General features: G+C 37.1%; 1 protein-coding gene across 1 annotated transcript; it reads left to right on the top strand.

Moving 5' to 3' along the window:
- The first annotated feature begins 15,555 nt into the window (after positions 1 to 15,555).
- On the top strand, positions 15,556 to 20,744 carry LOC145976614 (uncharacterized). The gene is made up of 3 exons (XM_083107844.1): positions 15,556 to 17,747; positions 17,956 to 18,615; positions 18,686 to 20,744. The coding sequence occupies exons 1-3, from the start codon at positions 15,556 to 15,558 to the stop codon at positions 20,742 to 20,744; spliced, it is 4,911 nt and encodes a 1,636-aa protein (XP_082963970.1).
- Positions 20,745 to 21,153: the final 409 nt, after the last annotated feature.

Genomic DNA, 21,153 nt, shown 5'->3' with positions numbered 1-21,153 from the left:
GGCCATTTCACTTATTAAAGTAGGAAAGTTAAAAGGAGAGACAATGATAACCGAGGATAAAATAGTCCTCACAGGTGTGACCGGACACAAGATCCACCCAATTGGGCGGATAAACGCCACCATAAACCTACGAGATGGGAAAATAAAACACAGACTGTATGTCGTGAAAGACGATTTCCCTTCGGAATATGAAGGAATATTGGGAATAGACTTCCTTAAAGAACAAAAGGCGATATGTAATTACGCCACAAAACAGCTAAGAATCGGACGGAATATACTAAGACTATATCCTTATCGGAAGATCACGTTACAACCACGGAGCGAGACGATAATGCAAGTAGCAACTACAATCAACATGATGGGGATAACCAGAGCAGAAGAAATAATACCAGAAGTATTTATAGGGAACTGCCTAGTAGAGCCCGAAAATTTTTTATGCCCCGCGAGCGTAATAAACACGAATGAAAACGAGGTCGAAATACTAATGCCCCAAATATCACTAGAGGAAATTAAAACCGAAGAAACAGCAGAAGTAAATAAAACTTGCACAAAAGCGGAGGGGAAAATCCCCCGGCGCACTGAGAAAATATTGCAGGATCTCCGCACTGGACATCCAAACAAAGAAGAGGAAAGGTCAGTAAAGGAAATCTGCGAAGAATATAGCGACGTATTCCACACAGAGGGAGAGCCGCTCACATGCACAAATACAGTGACACATCGAATTGCAACGCAAACGGATAGCGCAGCGGTCAACATACGACCGTATCGGCTACCAGAGAAACAAAAAACCGAAGTGAATAAACAAGTGCAAGAGATGCTAAGAAATGGAATAATTCGAAAAAGCGTAAGCCAATGGAACGCACCCTTATTGGTTGTCCCGAAAAAACCAGATGCGTCTGGAAAACAAAAATTGAGAGTGGTAGTAGACTTTCGAAAATTGAACGACCTAACGGTAGGCGATTCATTCCCTCTACCGAATATCACCGACATACTAGACCAACTAGGAAATGCAAAATACTTCACAACCCTCGATTTGGCATCAGGGTACCATCAAATTGAAATGGAAGAGAGCGACAAATGCAAGACAGCGTTTTCCACGCCATACGGGCATTACGAATTTAATAGAATGCCGTTTAGATTAAAAAACGCGCCCGCCACATTCCAACGTTTAATGAACGCGGTGCTAAGCGGACTACAAGGAATAAAATGTCTAGTATATTTAGATGATATCGTAATTTTTGGAGTCAGCCTAACGGAACATAACAAAAGATTGAGAGAAGTATTGAGAAGATTGCGGGAAAATCGACTAAAATTGCAACCTGACAAATGCGAATTTCTGAGGAAAGAAGTTACGTACCTTGGACATAAAATAACGGAAAACGGAATATCACCGGATCCAGCTAAATTAGAAGCTGTAAAACATTTTCCTATACCAAAGAAGGTTAAGGACATACAAGCATTTATAGGACTAGCTGGATATTATCGAAAATTTATCGAAGGATTTTCCAAGATAGCGAAACCGCTCACGAAACTAACGAAGAAAGGAAAAAATTTCGAGTGGACGCAAGAACAACAAAACGCTTTCGAGACATTAAAAGAAAAGCTGACGACAGCGCCGGTATTAAAGTATCCAGAGTTTACGGAAGAATTTATAGTAACAACGGATGCCTCTGACTACGCAATCGGAGCCATATTATCACAAGGCCAGATAGGGCAAGACTGGCCAATAGCATATGCAAGCCGTGTACTGTCAAAGGCCGAATTAAACTATAACACGACCGAGAAAGAATTACTCGCTATAGTATGGGCCGTTAAGCATTTCCGACCGTATTTATATGGAACAAAGTTCACCATTGTCACGGATCACAAATCGCTTGTATGGCTATTCAATGTCACCGACCCCGGATCCCGATTAATCAGATGGAGGCTTAAACTAGAAGAATACGATTATGTAATAATACACAAGCCCGGGACAGCAAACAGAAATGCTGACGCGTTAAGTCGGCATGTGGCGGACATCAACGCGGTCGAAGAGAAAGAGACAGACGACGTTACGACAAAGAAAGAATATACAGAGGACGAAAAGCAAAGAATACTATATGAATATCACGACGCACCCTTAGGAGGACATCAGGGAATTGAACGCACGATAAACCGGATTCGAAGGACCCACGATTGGAAAGGGCTGACGAAGGACGTCGAAAACTATATAACGAAATGCGAACTCTGTCAGAAAAATAAACTGTCAAGAAAAAACAAAGCGCCATTAATATTAACAGATACCGCCGACAAACCATTTGAGAAATGCGCATTAGATATAGTAGGACCATTAACAATTACAAATAAGGGAAACAAATATATATTAACCTTCCAAGACAATCTGACGAAATTTAGCAAGGCGATACCGATAGCGAACCAAGAAGCCGCGACAATCGCGAGGGAATTCACAACTAAAATCATATTCGAGCACGGTATACCAGAAAAAATTCTAACCGACCAAGGAACAAATTTCCTAAGCGAGATATTCAAGAATACTTGCAAACTATTGAAAATCGAGAAAATACAGACGACAGCGTATCATCCGGAAAGCAACGGAGCACTGGAACGATCACACCGGACACTAGCTGAATACCTACGACATTATATAAATGCAGATCAGACCGACTGGGACGAGTGGATTCCATACGCAATGTTTACATATAATACAACCCCACACACAGCAACAGGATTCACCCCATTCGAACTGATTTACGGGCATACTGCGATTCTACCGACACTATCACAACCTCCAAGACCCACATATACGTACGAAGACTACGCGAACGAACTCAAAGAAAAATTGCGCGCGACGCAACAAGTTGCGAAAGAGCATATACGCAACGAAAAGATGAAGGCTAAAGGAAACTACGACAGGAAGACACGTGAAACGAAATTCGAAGTAGGAGAAAAAGTCCTATTACACGACGAAACAGTTCGCCGAGGACGATCGAAAAAACTAGATTCCCTATGGATAGGGCCTTACGTAATCACCGGGAAAAATTCCGACGTGAACTACACGATCAAAATGGGAAGAAGAACAATACGCGTACACGTGAACCGATTAAAAGCCTTTATCGAACATTAAACACACAAAAAGGAAAACGTTAACAAACCTAAGAAAGAATTAGATAAAAGACAACGAGAGCATAAAACTCTTTAGGAAAACGCAACGACGTAATATGATACCCATGTATTGCAGGAGTCTCACTGCCCTGAGCGGAGGCAGGACAGAAGAACCTGACACCTATAAGACCTGGCAAATAAAAAAATTCCGGCACGAACCAGGCATATATTTTGAAAAAATAGGAAAAATTAATCAAGTCGAGTCCACATGGAAAATGGTGATCAGAGCAGACATCACAGCAATGGACCACCGACAAGAACAAGTAACGGGATATATGGCACAAACACAGTCGAGCATTATGCTACGACAAGCCATTAGAACAAAAAATGAAAGAAACATGCAGCATATTACTACAAGTAACAGAGAAGGAATATAAAAAAGCAGAAACCTTATTGACACGATTAAGGAAAACTTACCAATTAACGAAGAAAACACGGGAGGACTAATAAACGGTCTCGGAACAATAGCAAAAACGCTATTCGGCACAATGGACGCCGACGATGAAAAGATCATCACTGAACAATTAAAATTAATAAAGGGAAAACAACAAACGCTGCAGCACGCATTAAAAAATCAAGTAAGAGAATTAAACGCAACTATCGCACATGTGGACGAATCAGAAAAAATTATACAAGAAAACGAAGAAAGATTTCTAAATATAACGGAAAAAATGCGACAAAGTGGCTACGAACGACAGCAAGTTTTGGAGATAGAGAAAAGATGGACGAACACTTCATCGTATTAAATGCAATCATTAGAGATCTAATAATCGATACTACAGACATTATTGACCACCTAACCAGCACAAAAAGTGGAATAATAAACATAAGATTAATACCGATCGAAACAATTATTGATAACCTTAAGGAAATCGCGACACAAGTACCACAAGGAACGCACTTCCCCTTTCAAATAACACAGGAAAATTGGGGAACAATCGAAAAATTTATAGCGATTAGCGCATACTACGATAACGAAGGCATAATTACGGTAATAAAACTCCCACTAATTATGTACCCCACATATGATATAATAAAGGCAACACCCCTACCCACCCACAAACAAAACAACACCTTTATATGTAAAGAGGTAAACCAACCCATAATAGCGGTAGACATGGACAGCCGAACATATTTTACAACCACGGAAAACGAATTAGAAAAATGTATGCGAAATAACAACGAATATGTATGCGAACAAAACTATCCGATACATCATGTAGATGACCAAGCGTTGTGTGAAATACAGACATATGTACAACTAGAAAAACACACAGACAACTGTAACATAAAATACGTACACACGAACACAACGATATGGACAACGTTAAGTAACGCGAACACATGGATATATTCCACGCGAGCGAAACAGCAGGTAGAGATAACGTGCGAGAACGAGACGACACGGAAAGTCGAGATTGATAGAACGGGACAGTTAACGATTAGAGGGAAATGTAAAATCGTAACACCCGACGTAATAATAAGAACGAAAAAATCTACACTAGTAACGTACATCAAAACACACATACCAGATTATAATTTAACACTAACGCCCAAAAAACAAACAGACAGACTACTAAATAGAATCGAGACAATTAAGTTACGAAAAATAATAAAAAACCCATCAGAATTAATGGAACTCAGCAAAACATTGACCGACATAGACGAACAAATAAACGAAGACAACCTACAGATTCGAGAACATATACTATACCCGGCGATCTCAAGTATCACAGGGACGGTAATAATAGTCAGCCTTGTAGCGATAACTTATGCGATAAAAAAGAACCAAGCGAAAAAGAAAGCACCAGTCAACGCAATATTAAACCCAATAAGCATACCGCGAATATCAAGAGAACATATCTACGACAGACCCTACCAACCAGACTCACCGACAAACAACACAGCAATATTATACTAAACAAAATAGATATAATTGAAAACAGGTAAAGAAAATTTACCGCCAGTAAATTTTCTTTCCCCAAGGAGGGAAGGATGTCGTAACCCGACGAAATAATAATTTAATTAAACTAAAAGAAAGAGATTAGGAAATAAGATATTAAGATATTAAGAAATAAAAATAAAACGTGACGAAAAGAAAAGCAAGTCACGGCCAAAGCTGAATAAGCATAACAAAACGGAGCACGAACCGCGCTCCGGCCCAGGGACACCTCATCCTTCCTGTACCCAACGATATATAAACCGATCACCACGACGGGGTGGCAGAAAGAAATCTGAAGTCATCAACAATATAAGCCGCCGCATTGACTAAAGTAGGCTCGCTACGCTTAACCCTAGCGTATAAGACAAACACAAGAGTAGCGTAAGGCCAGTGTAAGAAGAACGACCGAAATATATTCCTTTACTATCAAGTACGGAGTGTCTACATTTGTTGCCTGGGTCCTAATCCTTTGGGCGAAAAACCCTGAAGTCCCGTCCCCCACGGCGCGGGCACAACAATTTTTATTGACGAAACATCTGATATAACAAATAATAAATGGATGACTTTTCTTGTTTGATACGTTGATCCAGAGACATTAGATATTCGCTCACAATTAGTTAAATTAATCGATATTGATGCCAAAGATTCAAGCGCAGAAAAGTTGTTTCAGGCATTTAAATGTGAAATGTGGAAATTACAGGTACCGTTTTTAAATATCATAGCCTTATCATGCGATAATGCATCTGTTATGACAGGAAAACACTTATCGTTTAAAAAAAAATTAGAAGAAATATGTCCACATTTATTAACATTTTCATGCCCATGTCATTCCTCCGCATTAGCAGCGCATGCTGCTTGTTCTAAAATGCCTACATATTGCGAGAAATTTCTAAAAAAAATTGCTACTTATCTCAATAGTAGTCCAAAACGTTCGACTATTTTTCGTGAATTTTGTGAATGTTTCCAAGAAACAAATCGCAAAATATTGAAATTATGTGATACGCGCTGGCTGTCGCACTATTTATGTATCGAAAGGCTTCTTGAATCTTGGGATACAATTAAATACTTTTTTACTGAAATGGTTGTGAGCGAGAAAACAAATTCTGGAGAATATCTGCTGTCTATGATAGACAACGTAGAGATGAAAGCTTATTTTCTGTTTTTAAAATACGTTTTGAATTTTTTTAATGCATTTAATGCATTCTTTCAAGCATTAGAAACAAGGATTCATTTGTCACATCCAAAATCTATAAACTTTCTTTTCCAAATCTGTCGGAATTTTTTAAAAGAAGAATATTTAAAACCATTTTCTACAAATATAATATTGTCACTAAAAGAAAATCAAAAAGCTATAAATGAAATTATTTTAGGATCAGAATGTGAGGAATATCTCAAGGAATTAACGCTCACATAAACATAGTTAGAATTATTCGAGAGAATTGTTTAATATTTTATGTGACTGCTGCAGAAGAAATACGTAAAAGATTACCTATAAATAATATATTTTTATCAAAGTTACAAGTTTTTCAATCATATATAAGTTTATTTGATAATAATAGAGAAACATCATTCAATGATGTTTCTTTTATAGCTAAAACTATCGGCGGTTTTGATGAAGATGGTTTAAAGAAAGAATGGATTGCCTTACCATTAGATTTTACAATGGAAGAAAAACAAAGCTTTTCTAAATTAAATTTCGACAGCATGTGGAAAGAAATTTTACAAAGTCGTTGTAATAATCTTGTTAAATATCCCAATTCAACAAATGTTATAAATACTATAAGATCGCTTCCAAATTCAAATGCCGATCCGGAGAGAATGTTTTCTCTTTTAAATAATTTAAAAACGAAAAAACGTAATAATTTTTCGTCGGCTACTGTTAATGCAATTTGTGTTTTTAAATCTGCATTAAAAACGAGAGGAGAAACAGCTATGAAAATGAAAATTGATGAAAAACAGTTGTCTCTAATGTCAACGGACAAATTATATGTTCCTGCTTTTAAGAAAGATAAAAGTACTTTAAGACTACATGCTGCAGATACCACTGACATAGCTGGTTCTTCGTCTCACAAATAATAAATTCTGTCTGTGTAACAGACACTACACTTCTAAAAAGTATAGAAAATATCTTGTCTGTGTAACAGACACAACACACACACACACACACTTCTAAAAAGCAAAAGTATAGAAAATATCTTGTCTGTGTAACAAACACAACACACACACACACACACACACACACACACACACACACACACACACACACTTCTAAAAAGCAAAAGTATAGAAAATATCTTGTCTGTGTAACAGACACAACACACACACACACACACACACACACTTCTAAAAAGCAAAAGTATAGAAAATATCTTGTCTGTTAACAGACACAACACACACACACACTTCTAAAAAGCAAAAGTATAGAAAATATCTTGTCTGTGTAACAGACACAACACACACACACTTCTAAAAAGCAAAAGTATAAAAAATATCTTGTCTGTGTAACAGACATCACACTTCTAAAAAGTGTATCAAAAATATTTTGTCTGTATAACAGACATACTTGTAAATGACGAAATAATATAATATAATACAATACAATGTGGTACAATAGGGCTCCAGGCGAAGGTCCACGTAAAGAAACCTAACGCGCCATTGGTGATACCTCGTGAGTGGTGTGGAAAATCGCCACTCATTTTTATTATTTTATTATTTTAAATATATACGTATATATATGTAGAAAAAAAGCCAAATATTTATATTAAATATTATAGCTTTATAATGAGTCAAAATTAGTGAAATCGGACACTAAAAATGGACCTATTGAATCCCAATCAGTTTAGTGCACACTTACGTTGCTATATGTGTAGAGAATACTCAGAAAAATTTTTGTCAAGAAATTCGCATTTTTGGCGATGTTATAAACAAATTAATTTATAAACGACTTTTTTTTCAAATTGATATATCTCCGGAAGTACTCGATGAAATTTGATGAAATTTTGAGGGTAGATTCGTGAAAAATAATTTAAAAGAAATAAAAAATAAAATTTATGAAAATTTAAAATTTGTTTTTAAATAATTAATTTTTAAATAAACAATTAAAAAATTAATCTACTTCTCGTAGGTTTAGAAAAAAAAGCTTTGAAGCATAATATTCCTTATGCTTTAAGCTATATTTACGCGAAAGAAAATTACTGTATTTCCAAATAGAATAAGAGTTATGAATATTTTAATGTGAAATGTACGAACGAGATATCTGTCACAGAAGACTCGCATCGGGTTATCTACCTTACAGACTCGCTTTCTATCATTGCAACTTTTGAAATTATTAATCTTATTTAACTGTGACTTGAAAAATGTTTATTATTTAACATTAGTATTCAAATAAATAACAAATACGTGTGCGTTTTATACATCATATATATACATAAGTACATGTTTATATTTATATATTCACTTTTACGCTTTCGGTATGTTTTGAAAAAATTTTACATTCCATAGTAGTTGAATTAACTATTTTATAACAGTGAAATTGTCGCGTTCCTGGGATACTTTTTGCTGTGGAGAAACGCGCTTCCAATTTTTTCTTATGTTTCTCGTATTCTATCAAAGAAGTAAAATCAAAAAATATTTTTTTAAAAAAGTTTTTTGCCCATTCGCACAATTTTTTTGTCGTTGTTATTTGCTTGTCGTTTTTATTTTGTAAGCTTGCACGATATGCATTTCTTTTAATGCACCCACCAATGCCGTCACAAGCCCCTTTACCGTGCGCGGTCGCGAAAAAGTGCCATTCGGCTTCAATTTTAAAATCCTTGTCGTGATTCAATAAATTTATAAAATTATATTTGTTTTTATATTGAGAGCTCCATCGGAGAAATAAATAATTTTCTTGATGTTCTTCGTGCCAAATTTTTTTTTTAAAAAACTTATCATTCTAGAATTGTACAAATGTACACCAGCAGCATCGTGATTTATATATTCAGAGAAGACTACGAAGTTAACATGTTGTTTTACACCATTTTTTTTGTAATATATTACATATACATGTAATGTGGCTTGGTCTTTTGACCAGTGCTGCGATTGTATCGCATCTTGGACATGGAAAGAATAATTTTCTGAAAAATCTAAAGTAACTATGAATTCACCGTCACCTATCGAGTCTTTCAATTCTTGTAAATATTTTCCTTGAGATTTCGCAATAAAATCATGTTTTAAAAGAATCGATAAATCTGTACTGAGATTTTTCAAAAAAATATTTTGATTTTCTGTTTGACTAAGAAGCTGACATCTAGAAACAAAATTTTGATTGTAAACAAAACATAAAAATTTCGATATACTGAAAAAACGAAATGAATACGATTACCTGTCAGTCGTGAGCCACTGATTATACGTTATTTCTGAAATAGCATATTTTTTAAAAATCGACTGTAGTTCTTTCATAATTCTATCAAAACCAGGGCAGTTTTTACAATTTCCCAAGAAACAATTTGCATTTGAGACTGAACAAATAATATCGTTAAGGTACTGCTTATAGTCTGTCCCAAAAGTGATTTTTTTCCTATCGAATTCGTGTTGAAGACCTCTTAATTTTAGTCTAATATTTCCGTGTGTTTTGCAGACGCAGACGTTGTGCGTACTTTTGGGACCAGCTAGTATACATTGAGGTGGCCTCAATGTTCTGAATACTGACAAAGAAATTTTTAAATCGGGACAATTGTTTAAAAAATCAGCATGCAACTCTGATAGATTTCCCAACAACAAACGTTTCTGAAAACAATTTTGAAATTTAATTTAAAAACGTAAATTTACAATCAAAATCAAAATTAATGTTTTTATAATAATATTGAATAATTGATAAATTTGTTGATAATATTTTCTATTTTAAATTACCGTTTCATGACGACGTTTCCCGTTAACAATAACAGATTTATAATCTTTCATCCCTGGCATAACTCGACTCACATTATCGGAAAGAAAAAAATCTCGCACTTTATTTATTATGTCTATATTCATAGAGTTGCCTTTCTTTTTATCGGGATAAGTACCGTAACCATTTTCTTTCTTCAATTTTCGAGCCATTATCACCACGTGTTTGCTCACTGAAAATTCTTTCGCGGTTCTCCGAATAGACCATTCGACCGGCATGGTTGTAAGTAAAAAAATTTTCTCTTTTCGATTAGCTGCTTGTAATAATGCTGATTTTAAATCTGCGATCCAGTTATCATGATTTTCTTCATTATTTAAACTTGAATTCGGACTGATAATTGATTTACGAATAAACTCTTCATTATTTTCTAACAAATTAAAATCTAATTTGCCGTCAGGTGATTCCATGACAGCTTTTTCTAAAACGGAAACTAATTTTATTCGTTTTATTTCTTTATCTATTTTTTGACACTTATAATCTGGATCCTTGGACGATACATCAATATCCATATCTTCTTCTTTCTCTTGCGTATCTACTTCTTCTGTAGTCTTATCCATTCGTTTTTCCGCGACATTACTTACTGTTATTAAATGATCTTTTTTCTTATATAGCTGCGTTCTACATGATTGGCAAATGTACTGACCTTGCCAATTGCGAAATTTTTCGTCACATGCACTTGTCAAAAACACTAAATTTATCCGGTAGCACTTGTGACCTTTCTTTTGGAAAGGATTGCAGCATTTTGGCGGAGGTGTCATTACAACTTAGACAATAGACTTACTGAACGACAATGCGTCTGCTCGAAGAAAAAAAAAACAAAACAAAACACAACACGCCGTGTCGATTGTTGCTTGTTTTTCAACCAATGATATCGATACAGTAGATTGCGATCTGTTTTTTTTTTTTTTTTATAGTAATATACCAACGAACGTATTTGTTATTTATTTGAATACTAATGTTAAATAATAAACATTTTTCAAGTCACAGTTAAATAAGATTAATAATTTCAAAAGTTGCAATGATAGAAAGCGAGTCTGTAAGGTAGATAACCCGATGCGAGTCTTCTGTGACAGATATCTCGTTCGTACATTTCACATTAAAATATTCATAACTCTTATTCTATTTGGAAATACAGTAATTTTCTTTCGCGTAAATATAGCTTAAAGCATAAGGAATATTATGCTTCAAAGCTTTTTTTTCTAAACCTACGAGAAGTAGATTAATTTTTTAATTGTTTATTTAAAAATTAATTATTTAAAAACAAATTTTAAATTTTCATAAATTTTATTTTTTATTTCTTTTAAATTATTTTTCACGAATCTACCCTCAAAATTTCATCAAATTTCATCGAGTACTTCCGGAGATATATCAATTTGAAAAAAAAGTCGTTTATAAATTAATTTGTTCATAACATCGCCAAAAATGCGAATTTTTTGACAAAAATTTTTCTGAGTATTCTCTACACATATAGCAACGTAAGTGTGCACTAAACTGATTGGGATTCAATAGGTCCATTTTTAGTGTCCGATTTCACTAATTTTGACTCAATATATTTTTACGTTTTATATATACATTTATATATACATATGTATATGTATATATAGATATTTATATATACATATATACAGGGTGTCCTAGATCACCCGTACACCCCTTTTCTTTCAAAAACTAAGCATTTTAGAGAAAAACGTTTTCGACAAAAATTGTATGGTTTTGAGGGGAACATAAGATGGTGTCATTGGTTTGACCTTGGATGGCATCGTTAAGGTGAGGTCAAGGACACCTTTAATTTCTTAAATGGAACCACCTATTTTTTATTGCATATTCGTATAGCTTATGTCGAGAGCTTTCCAAAACACTATAATAAAGTATTTTTTCATCAAGTACTTTTCGAGTTATAAGGCTTGAAATAATTTCTTAATTTTACATAAACCATAAAATATCTAGTAAAATATTCATTTTTCGATTATCTTACCTTAATACTTTTATGTACAAAATAATGAGAGGAATCAATTGGTGTAAAGAAAACACAAAATTGTTTCGAAAAAAAAATGTAATTTGCAATTAACAATTACATTTTTTTTTTCGAAACAATTATGTGTTTTCTTTACACCAATCGATTCCTCTCATTATTTTGTACATAAAAGTATTAAGGTAAGATAATCGAAAAATGAATATTTTACTAGATATTTTATGGTTTATGTAAAATTAAAAAATTATTTCAAGCCTTATAACTCGAAAAGTACTTGATGAAAAAATACTTTATTATAGTGTTTTGGAAAGCTCTCTACATAAGCTATAAGAATATGCAATAAAAAATAGGTAGTTCCATTTAAGAAATTAAAGGTGTCCTTGACCTCACCTTAACGATGCCATCCAAGGTCAAACCAATGACACCATCTTATGTTCCCCTCAAAACCATACAATTTTTGTCCAAAACGTTTTTCTCTAAAATGCTTAGTTTTTGAAAGAAAAGGGGTGTACGGGTGGTCTAGGACACCCTGTATATATTTATGTGCATTTATTTATGACGAACTTCAAATAATTATCCTTAGATTGGACCAGTATTCTTGCCGGAGAGATTAAACGGTCTAAATTATCTGGAATTTTTGCGCGATGAGTTGCCAAATTTACTTTTTCCTCCCGCTGCTATCGACGATATGCCGCTATTTCGACGTAACATCATTTTTATGCATGATGGATGTCCAGCACACAATGCTGGTTACAATTATTATAAATTATTAAACATATTTGGAAACATAATTTATTTTAATAAAAATTTTTTTGTCTCAATTAAATAATAAATTAATGTAAAGTTTAAATTTTTTTAGTACAACTTATAAAGAATTTACAACTATTAGTATTACTTTGCAATATGTTTTTTGTATCATAAAATACTAGCTTCTGAGAGCTTCTAAACTTATGATTTTTAATAAATACATGATGCTTTGATATTATTTCAATGTATTTTCGCAACTTTTGATTTTAAAGAAATTTTATTTTATACAGATAGATATTATTTTTTTTCGTAGACGAAAATTATGTTTAATTATTATTACTTACTTGCTTGAAAATTTTGTTAATTTGTATCTTAACAGAAAATCTGTATGATAAAAATATCAGCAGTACGCTCAATTTTTAGAAACTATACCTTTTACAGATCTACATGCGTTAAATATTAAAAGAATATCAATATCGATGAATGTTGAAACATAGTTTTCTATAAAATTGAGTAAAAATAAATAGGAATTTTATAACATATTCTATCATTGTTTTAATTATTTAATTTTAATTATTTAATTAATTATGTTATTGTTTTAACTAACAGCACCTGTCCGTCAATATTTAAATATTACATATGGTGATAATTGGATGGGTCGTGGAGCACATTTCTGGCAATGGCCACCAAGATCACCAGATTATAATCCTTGTGACTTTTTCTTGTGGGGTGCACAGAAAGAGAGAATTTATTTTAACCGTATAGAAACGCAGGACAAATTGGAGGAGCAAATTGAAATAGCGTTTGCTACCATACAGCGGCAGCACATACGAAATGCCACAGGAAGTGTTGCGTACAGGGCAAATAAATGTTTGGAAGCTAATGGTGGTCACTTTCAGCATTTAATGTAAGAAAAAGTAAATACTTTATCACTATTTAATAAATAAATTTATTTTCTTTATTTTGTCATTTAAAACCTTGATAACATTGCATGCACTGATACAACTTTTTATTAAATAAGAAAAAAAATTGCAGCAAACATACTGGCATCTTGCTAATAAATAAAGTAAGTTTGTTTTATGTGTAAAAGTTCTGTGATTATGTAATTGTTTATTTGTAAATTTCTATCTGTTATATCGTTTTTTTTTGTTTAGCGCATAAACTAAATGATTTTTCAAATAAGCACCTAGCTAACAGTTTGATAATTTTCGCAAGCGATTTTTTAGGTAAAGTCTGCTTAGTCTTCTAAAATAATTATTAATATTAATTAAATTATCTTGCCTTCTTACTTATTAAAAATAAATTCTTTTATTAAATTAACAAAGTCTGTATCGTGATATAATCACGCAAATTTTTACGTGATGATTGTTCCTATAAATTATTTTGTTACTCTTATCAAAAAGAAGGTGAGTAAAATAAATAAATAGATCGCAAGCACTTTCCCTCCGCTCAGTACGAGAGCATGGTATGAGCGTGGTAGCCGTCGCGCCGCAGACTTCGCGCGCTTCGCCCCTGGCTTCCTCTTGTAGCTCCGCGCTGATTAACTGATTACAATAATTAATTGCGGCGAAATTATTCATGGGATCGAAAAATAGTATTAGACATTTTTTCTTAAATTCTCCTTCTCTATCGGATGGCACTGAGCGTATGCGATACTTTTTTAACACCCTGTATAAGTATTAAGATAGTTATCAAGTATTAATATAGTTATCGAAAAATCAATAGTTTACAAGATATTATACAGTTTATTTTTGCACATTTTGACAATATAAAGTATCTCGTAAGCTATTCTCTTTTTCGTAACTGTATCTTAATACTTTTATGCGCAGAATAATGAGATGAATTAATTGATGTAAAGAAAGCAGAATTGTTTTTCAAAAACTGTGCAATTTGCAATATGCAATTACACTTTTGTTTAATATTAAATTCTCAAATAAGATCCGGGCTCACGCAGGGCCTTGTCCCGCTCGTGGCGCCTTCGGGCGCTCTCGCCACCGATCGTGCGCGTGCGTCGTCGGATTTACGGGCGAGCGTTGCAGAGCTCGTACGGCCGTGCACGAGATAACACGCGTACGAATATTGTCAATTTTACAACAAGTTCATTAAATATATATCCACTAAAAGATTATTGGTGTGAGTTATATCCAGTATTGAGCCCCATCCTAACGCAAGAGAGAGAACGCAAGGTTCTACCGTATAATCGCGAGGCAATTTTACCGCGAATCTATACGAAGGGCACACGCCCGTAAATCGAATCGTTAACAAATTGGTCCTTCGAGCCGGATATCAAGGCATTCAGCGGGCTCAGTGCAGGTAATTTCTTCAACAAGTTGTTCGAGAAATACTGTTGGAAGCAAGCACGTGTCTCAGTGACGACATAAGCTACAGAATCAGGCTCGATCGCTAGAGTTTTTGGACGTTCGCCGAAAGGAAAGAGCCACACGAGGCGAGCGGCATATCAGGTTACAACGGGCGATTTATCGAGCTCCCGTCCTTCGCAAGCAGTCCTGAGCCCCTCTGCTGAGGAGAGGTTCCAAGCATCATTCGTCGGGGCAGTTACTATCAAAGCAGAGGGCATTCCGGGAGGAAGACCGAGCTACAGAAGGTGCAACACGTTGACGAGAACAACGACCGGCAGGCGCCATTGAGGATAAAGGAAGCCGCCCGGCATAATCGGCCAAGTTTTTTACCGTCCCAGGGGAGGCGGAAAAACAGCGCATGTTCGAATCACGCATTTTCACATAGGTAAGGGTGGCTCTTTAGTGTTTGTTGCCAACCAGATTCAAATATTTGCTCGTCTACAAAATGCCTAACTACGAAAATTTCGCTGCGCTTAAAAAACAGCGCACAATTATTAAAGCATCGTGTACGCGGATAAAAACATACGTCGAGTCCGTGACCGCGGTAAATCCTACGGTTATTGCTCAAATTGAGGAGCGTAAATCGAAATTAGAATATTATTGTTCGGAATATAACACCGTACAAACACAATTAGAAATTCAAGATGAAGCTGAAGGCGATGATCGCGCGGCATTCGAGGAAGCGTTTTACGCCGTGTCAGCGAAAATTCGAGAGTTATTACGTCCGTCGGGGCCCTTGCGCGCCACTGCGATCTCACCGTCTACCATTTCCGAAGTATCCGATGCGGCTAATCGGATACGTTTACCTAAATTAAATTTGCCATCATTTTCCGGAAGATACGACGAGTGGTTTCCGTTCTACGACACGTTCGCGTCGGTCATCCATTCCAACGCGTCGCTCAGTCGTGTACAAAGGTTCCAATATTTAAAGGCGTCCGTTACCGGCGATGCTAGCAGCGTGATCGGCTCGCTAGAGCTTTCGGATGCGAATTATGATGTGGCATGGACGCTTCTCAAGGAGCGATATGACAACAAGCGAGTTATCGTGCAAAATCATATTAAAGCCATCTTAGAATTATCAACTATGTCGAAAGAAAATTATGCGGAATTAAGACAAATCGCAGACGGCGCAACGAAACATTTAAACGCTCTAAAGGCGATGAAGCGTCCCGTTTCTCAATGGAACGATATTTTAATACACGTTCTGTGCGCGAAATTAGACGCGCTCACGTTGCGTGAATGGCAGTTATCTTTAACGGGTAGCGAAATACCCACTCTAGAGCAATTCTTCAAATTTATCACGCATCAGTGCCAAATGCTCGAGACTACGAATAAATCTATTCAGGCAAGCGTGAAAATCCCCGTCGCGAAGTCGAATACTAAGCGTCAAACGGCATGCGTTGCTACCATTAAACAAAAATGCAATTATTGCAAGGGAGAGCACTCAATATATTATTGCAAAGATTTTCTCGCGCTTCCGGTTTCTAAGAGAATTGCAGAAATACGCTCGCGTAAAATTTGTCTCAACTGCCTGCGCTCCACCACTCATACCTATAACAAATGCACCTCCGGGGGATGCAAAACGTGCCAGGCGAAACATAACACGTTGCTTCATGCGGCGCCCAACCCTACGCAATCGTCAACCAATTCTGACGCCGTAGAGAAGGACAACGGCAATTCAAAAATCACAAGTACTTCGACGGTATTAGCGACGCATGCCGCCGGGTACAAGGATAACATTATATTATCAACGGCCGTTGTGCATGCCCATGATCAATTCGGAAACTTAAGGTCTTGCCGAGTATTATTAGATTGCGTATCCCAGGCGAACTTTATATCGAGGCAATTTTTGTCGGAGCTTGGCCTTTCCTCGCGATCGTTAAATATAGCCATTTCCGGCGTAAACGGAACCGTCGCTACAGCCACGCAAGTAACGCAAGTAAAACTCCAATCACGAATAGATGCATATAATGCCACAATTGATTGCATAGTCACCGATCGAGTGACAGAAAGACTTCCCGGTGTTACGTTAAAGCGTAAGAATTTTGAATTTCCGCGTAATATTAAACTGGCCGACCCGCAATTTCACGTGTTATCTGACATTGACATTCTAATAGGAGCCGAGATATTTTGGGATCTTTTGTGCGTAGGACAGATCTCGTCCTCTGATAAACATCCCAAGCTGCAGAAAACAAGATTCGGGTGGATATTGGCAGGGCGAAAATTCGACTTAAGCGGCACTCAAACAAAGGTGCATTCTTTTCATGCAACCATTACCAATGAGCAATTGCATGATCAGTTAAATAAGTTTTGGCAATTGGACGATTCGGTCGCTCCCGGTCGTAACTTTACTCCTGAGGAGAATTACGTCGAGCAACATTTCTTGAGGAACACATATCGAAACTTGAAAGGCAGATACGTGATTATGCTTCCCGTAAAGCAGCAAGTCCTTTGTAAATTAGGGGATTCAAAAAATACTGCAATGTCGCGTCTCAAGAGCCTCGAAAATCGTTTCAAGCGACAGCCCGAATTGAAGAGGCGTTATAAAGGTTTCATAGATGAATACATATCGTTAGGCCACATGCGAAAAATAAGCTCAGAATCCGACGGAAACTTAATGTCCTGTACGGACATACGGTAACTTAACGACTGACGGTAACTTAACCTCCTTTTATTTACCGCATCATTGCGTTTTTAAGGCTAATGATAAAATGTCGAAAATTCGTGTCGTCTTTGACGCCTCATGCAAAACTACCACGGGCATATCTCTGAATGACGCGCTCATGGTAGGACCGGTAGTACAACAAGATTTAATATCCATATTAATTCGATTCCGATTTTTCAGTTATGTGTTTAGCGCAGACATAATAAAAATGTACAGACAAGTTATGGTGGATCCTTCTCAAACACATCTACAGAGAATTCTGTGGCGAAATGATCCCGCCGACAAGGTCGACGTATACGAACTATTGACCATCACCTATGGCACGTCATCGGCCTCTTACCTAGCTACCAGATGCCTCAATTACCATGCGGATCAGTACGCTTCCGAATACCCGGTCGGGGCGAGGGAAGTCAAACGTGGATTTTATGTTGACGATTTCCTGTCCGGCGCGGACACCCTTCGTGAGGCGACGATTATAAGAGATGAAATAATAGAACTACTAGAGCTAGGGTCCTTTAAACTTAGTAAGTGGGCGTCCAATTGCCCTGATCTCCTTAAAAATATAAAGGACAGAGATAACGAACTAGTTACCATTCACGACGATGCCGAATCATGCGTCTTAGGAATTCATTGGAATCAGGACAAAGACGTTTTCCATTTCTCGTACCATGCCGATTCAAATAAAGGAGCCATCTCTAAGCGTGTCATTTTATCCGAGGTATCTAAATTGTTTGATCCGCTGGGTCTTCTCGGACCCATTATCGTAATCGCTAAGCTAATTCTTCAGAACCTCTGGAAATCGGGCATCCATTGGGATGAATCGGCAGGAAATACATACAAGTTGGTTAAAGCTCAAATCGCAAATGCCGTCGATAGATCAACTAAGAATTTCGAGATGCACCAAATTCAGTTCGAATTTGCAGTCCGTGCAATTACACGGCTTTTGTGATGCTAGTCAAAACGCATACGGCGCTTGCGTATATGTACGCACCGTCATCGGTCCGCAGGAGTGCCAGTCCGAGCTGCTTTGTTCTAAATCTCGCGTGGCACCCCTCAAGGCGTTGTCGTTGCCGCGCCTTGAGCTTTCAGCAGCAGTGCTGCTAGCTTATTTAATAAGTAAAGTAAAAAATTCATTGGAGGCACCCGTACAGTTATTCCTGTGGTCCGACTCTACTATAGCACTCAGTTGGATAGCCTCGGCTTCTCGAAATTGGTCAGTATTTGTCGTCAATAGAGTGGGTGAAATACAAAGGCTAACGCAAATCGAAGATTGGCGCCACATTCCTTCTTCGGATAATCCCGCCGATATTCTATCACGCGGGACATACCCTCACGAGTTAATCACGTCGAATTTATGGCATGGTCCACATTTCTTGAATTTCTCCGAGGATCACTGGCCCTCCGGAAAATTTGCTCATCCAAGGGATATGCCCGAGCAGAAAAGAACAATCGCAGTGGTAAAAATCGAGCAGTGCCTAGTTAACGAACTACTAAATAAATACTCTAACTTAAATAAAATCTGTCGAATTATTGCATACTGCATGAGATTTTTCAAGCGGCGTCGGCCAGTTCCTCCAACCAAGGTAGTTCTTTCTGCCGAAATATCTTTCGCGCTTGAAATAATCTGTAAAACCGTGCAAAAACAAGTCTTCGCGAAGGAGTATGAATTGCTTAAACTAGGAACGTCCATTAAACCAAACAGTCGATTGCTATCATTATCCCCATTTATGAATGAAAATGGATTAATAAGAGTAGGTAGCAGATTGAAAAATTCAGATTTAGACTTCGATGCATGCCATCCTATATTATTGCCGCGCAATCACGATTTAACGCGAAAGATAATAAGAGAAGAACATATTCGTAACATACACGCCGGAACGCAAGCTACCATGGCGGCAGTTAGGCAACGATTTTGGCCGTTGTCGTTGCGTTCAGCTACAAGAAAGATAATTCAAGAATGCGTTATTTGCTTCAAGGCGAAGCCGCGACAATCCGAGGCTCTGATGGGATCGCTACCCGCTAGTCGCGTCAAAATTTCTAGGCCGTTTGCGCATTGCGGGGTAGATTATGCCGGCCCAGTCGTGTTGCGCGAGGGCAAGAGACGCAATGCTCGAAACCACAAGGCATATATAGCTGTATTTATATGTTTTGCGACCAAGGCCGTGCATGTTGAGGTTGTGAGCGATTTAACAACCGATTCATTCCTCGGCGCTTTCAAACGACTTATTGCTCGAAGAGGAAAACCGGTCCACATGTACTCGGATAACGGAACCACATTCGTTGGTGCTCAAAAACAGCTTAAAGAATTATATGAGTTCTATCGTAATCAAAAAACGCAATCCGATCTTCGTCAATTTCTTAGCAACCAGGGCATCTCCTGGAGCTTCATTCCGCCGAACGCCCCACATTTCGGCGGGTTGTGGGAGGCGGCTGTTAAATCCGCGAAATATCACGCAGCTAGACTCGTCGGTCAAGCGCATTTAACGTTTGAAGAAATGCAAACCGTGTTGTCCGAGATCGAGGCGATATTAAATTCGCGCCCTATTACTCCTTTAAGCGAGGACCCAAACGACTTAGCGTACCTCACTCCAGGTCATTTTCTGGTCTTTGGCACGGCACTGAACAGTTTCCCTTGCAATGATGTGAGCGAAATTAACGAGAATAGACTCTTGCGTTGGCAACGAGTAGAGCAAATTAGGCAGCATTTTTGGCGGAGATGGAGCGGTGAATATTTAAATTCACTGCAAGAAAGACTCAAGTGGAAAGAAAACACAGGCACTCAACTGCGTGTGAACCAGCTAGTGCTTGTGAAGCAACAAAATCTGGCTCCGTTGCAATGGGTGTTGGGCCGCGTCGTAGACGTACATCCGGGCTCCGATAATATTGTAAGAACTGCCACGGTTAAAACTATCAAGGGCGCCTTCGTCAGGCCCTTATCTAAACTAGCGATATTACCAATAGAAACTTGAACTATATTCTTAACCAAATACATGTTCGTCGAAACAAGTTATGTAGCACATTAAAGTAGATAATGCGTATCTCTGTATATTAGCGTTAATTCTAAATGTTATTAGTAGTACAATTTTTTTCTGCGTCACTATTATTTTCAAATTCTTATTATTTAGATGCGTTGCAGACCTATTCTGTTTATTTCCTTTTGACATTTAGTATACATGTGTTGTCAAGTATTTTATTTTGCGTGCTTCCGTTTCAATATTTGTTTGTTTTGAAAGCGTACCCTTTCAAGGGAGGCGGCGTTGTTTAATATTAAATTCTCAAATAAGATCCGGGCCCACGCAGGGCCTTGTCCCGCTCGTGGCGCCTTCGGGCGCTCTCGCCACCGATCGTGCGCGTGCGTCGTCGGATTTACGGGCGAGC

Source organism: Camponotus vicinus, unplaced genomic scaffold (assembly GCF_025532165.1).
Source record: "Camponotus vicinus isolate PSW18456_S1 unplaced genomic scaffold, iyCamVici1.0 SCAF_9, whole genome shotgun sequence".
NCBI classification, from domain to species: domain Eukaryota; kingdom Metazoa; phylum Arthropoda; class Insecta; order Hymenoptera; family Formicidae; genus Camponotus; species Camponotus vicinus.
This window is presented reverse-complemented; position numbering and strand designations above follow the sequence as displayed.

Coding starts and splice junctions, on each gene's coding strand:
- LOC145976614 (XM_083107844.1), top strand. CDS start 15,556: ATGCCTAACTACGAAAATTTCGCTGCGCTTAAAAAACAGCGCACAATT. Junction 17,748..17,955: donor ATGTCCTGTACGGACATACG/GTAACTTAACGA, acceptor CCGATTTTTCAG/TTATGTGTTTAGCGCAGACA. Junction 18,616..18,685: donor TCGGCAGGAAATACATACAA/GTTGGTTAAAGC, acceptor CACCAAATTCAG/TTCGAATTTGCAGTCCGTGC.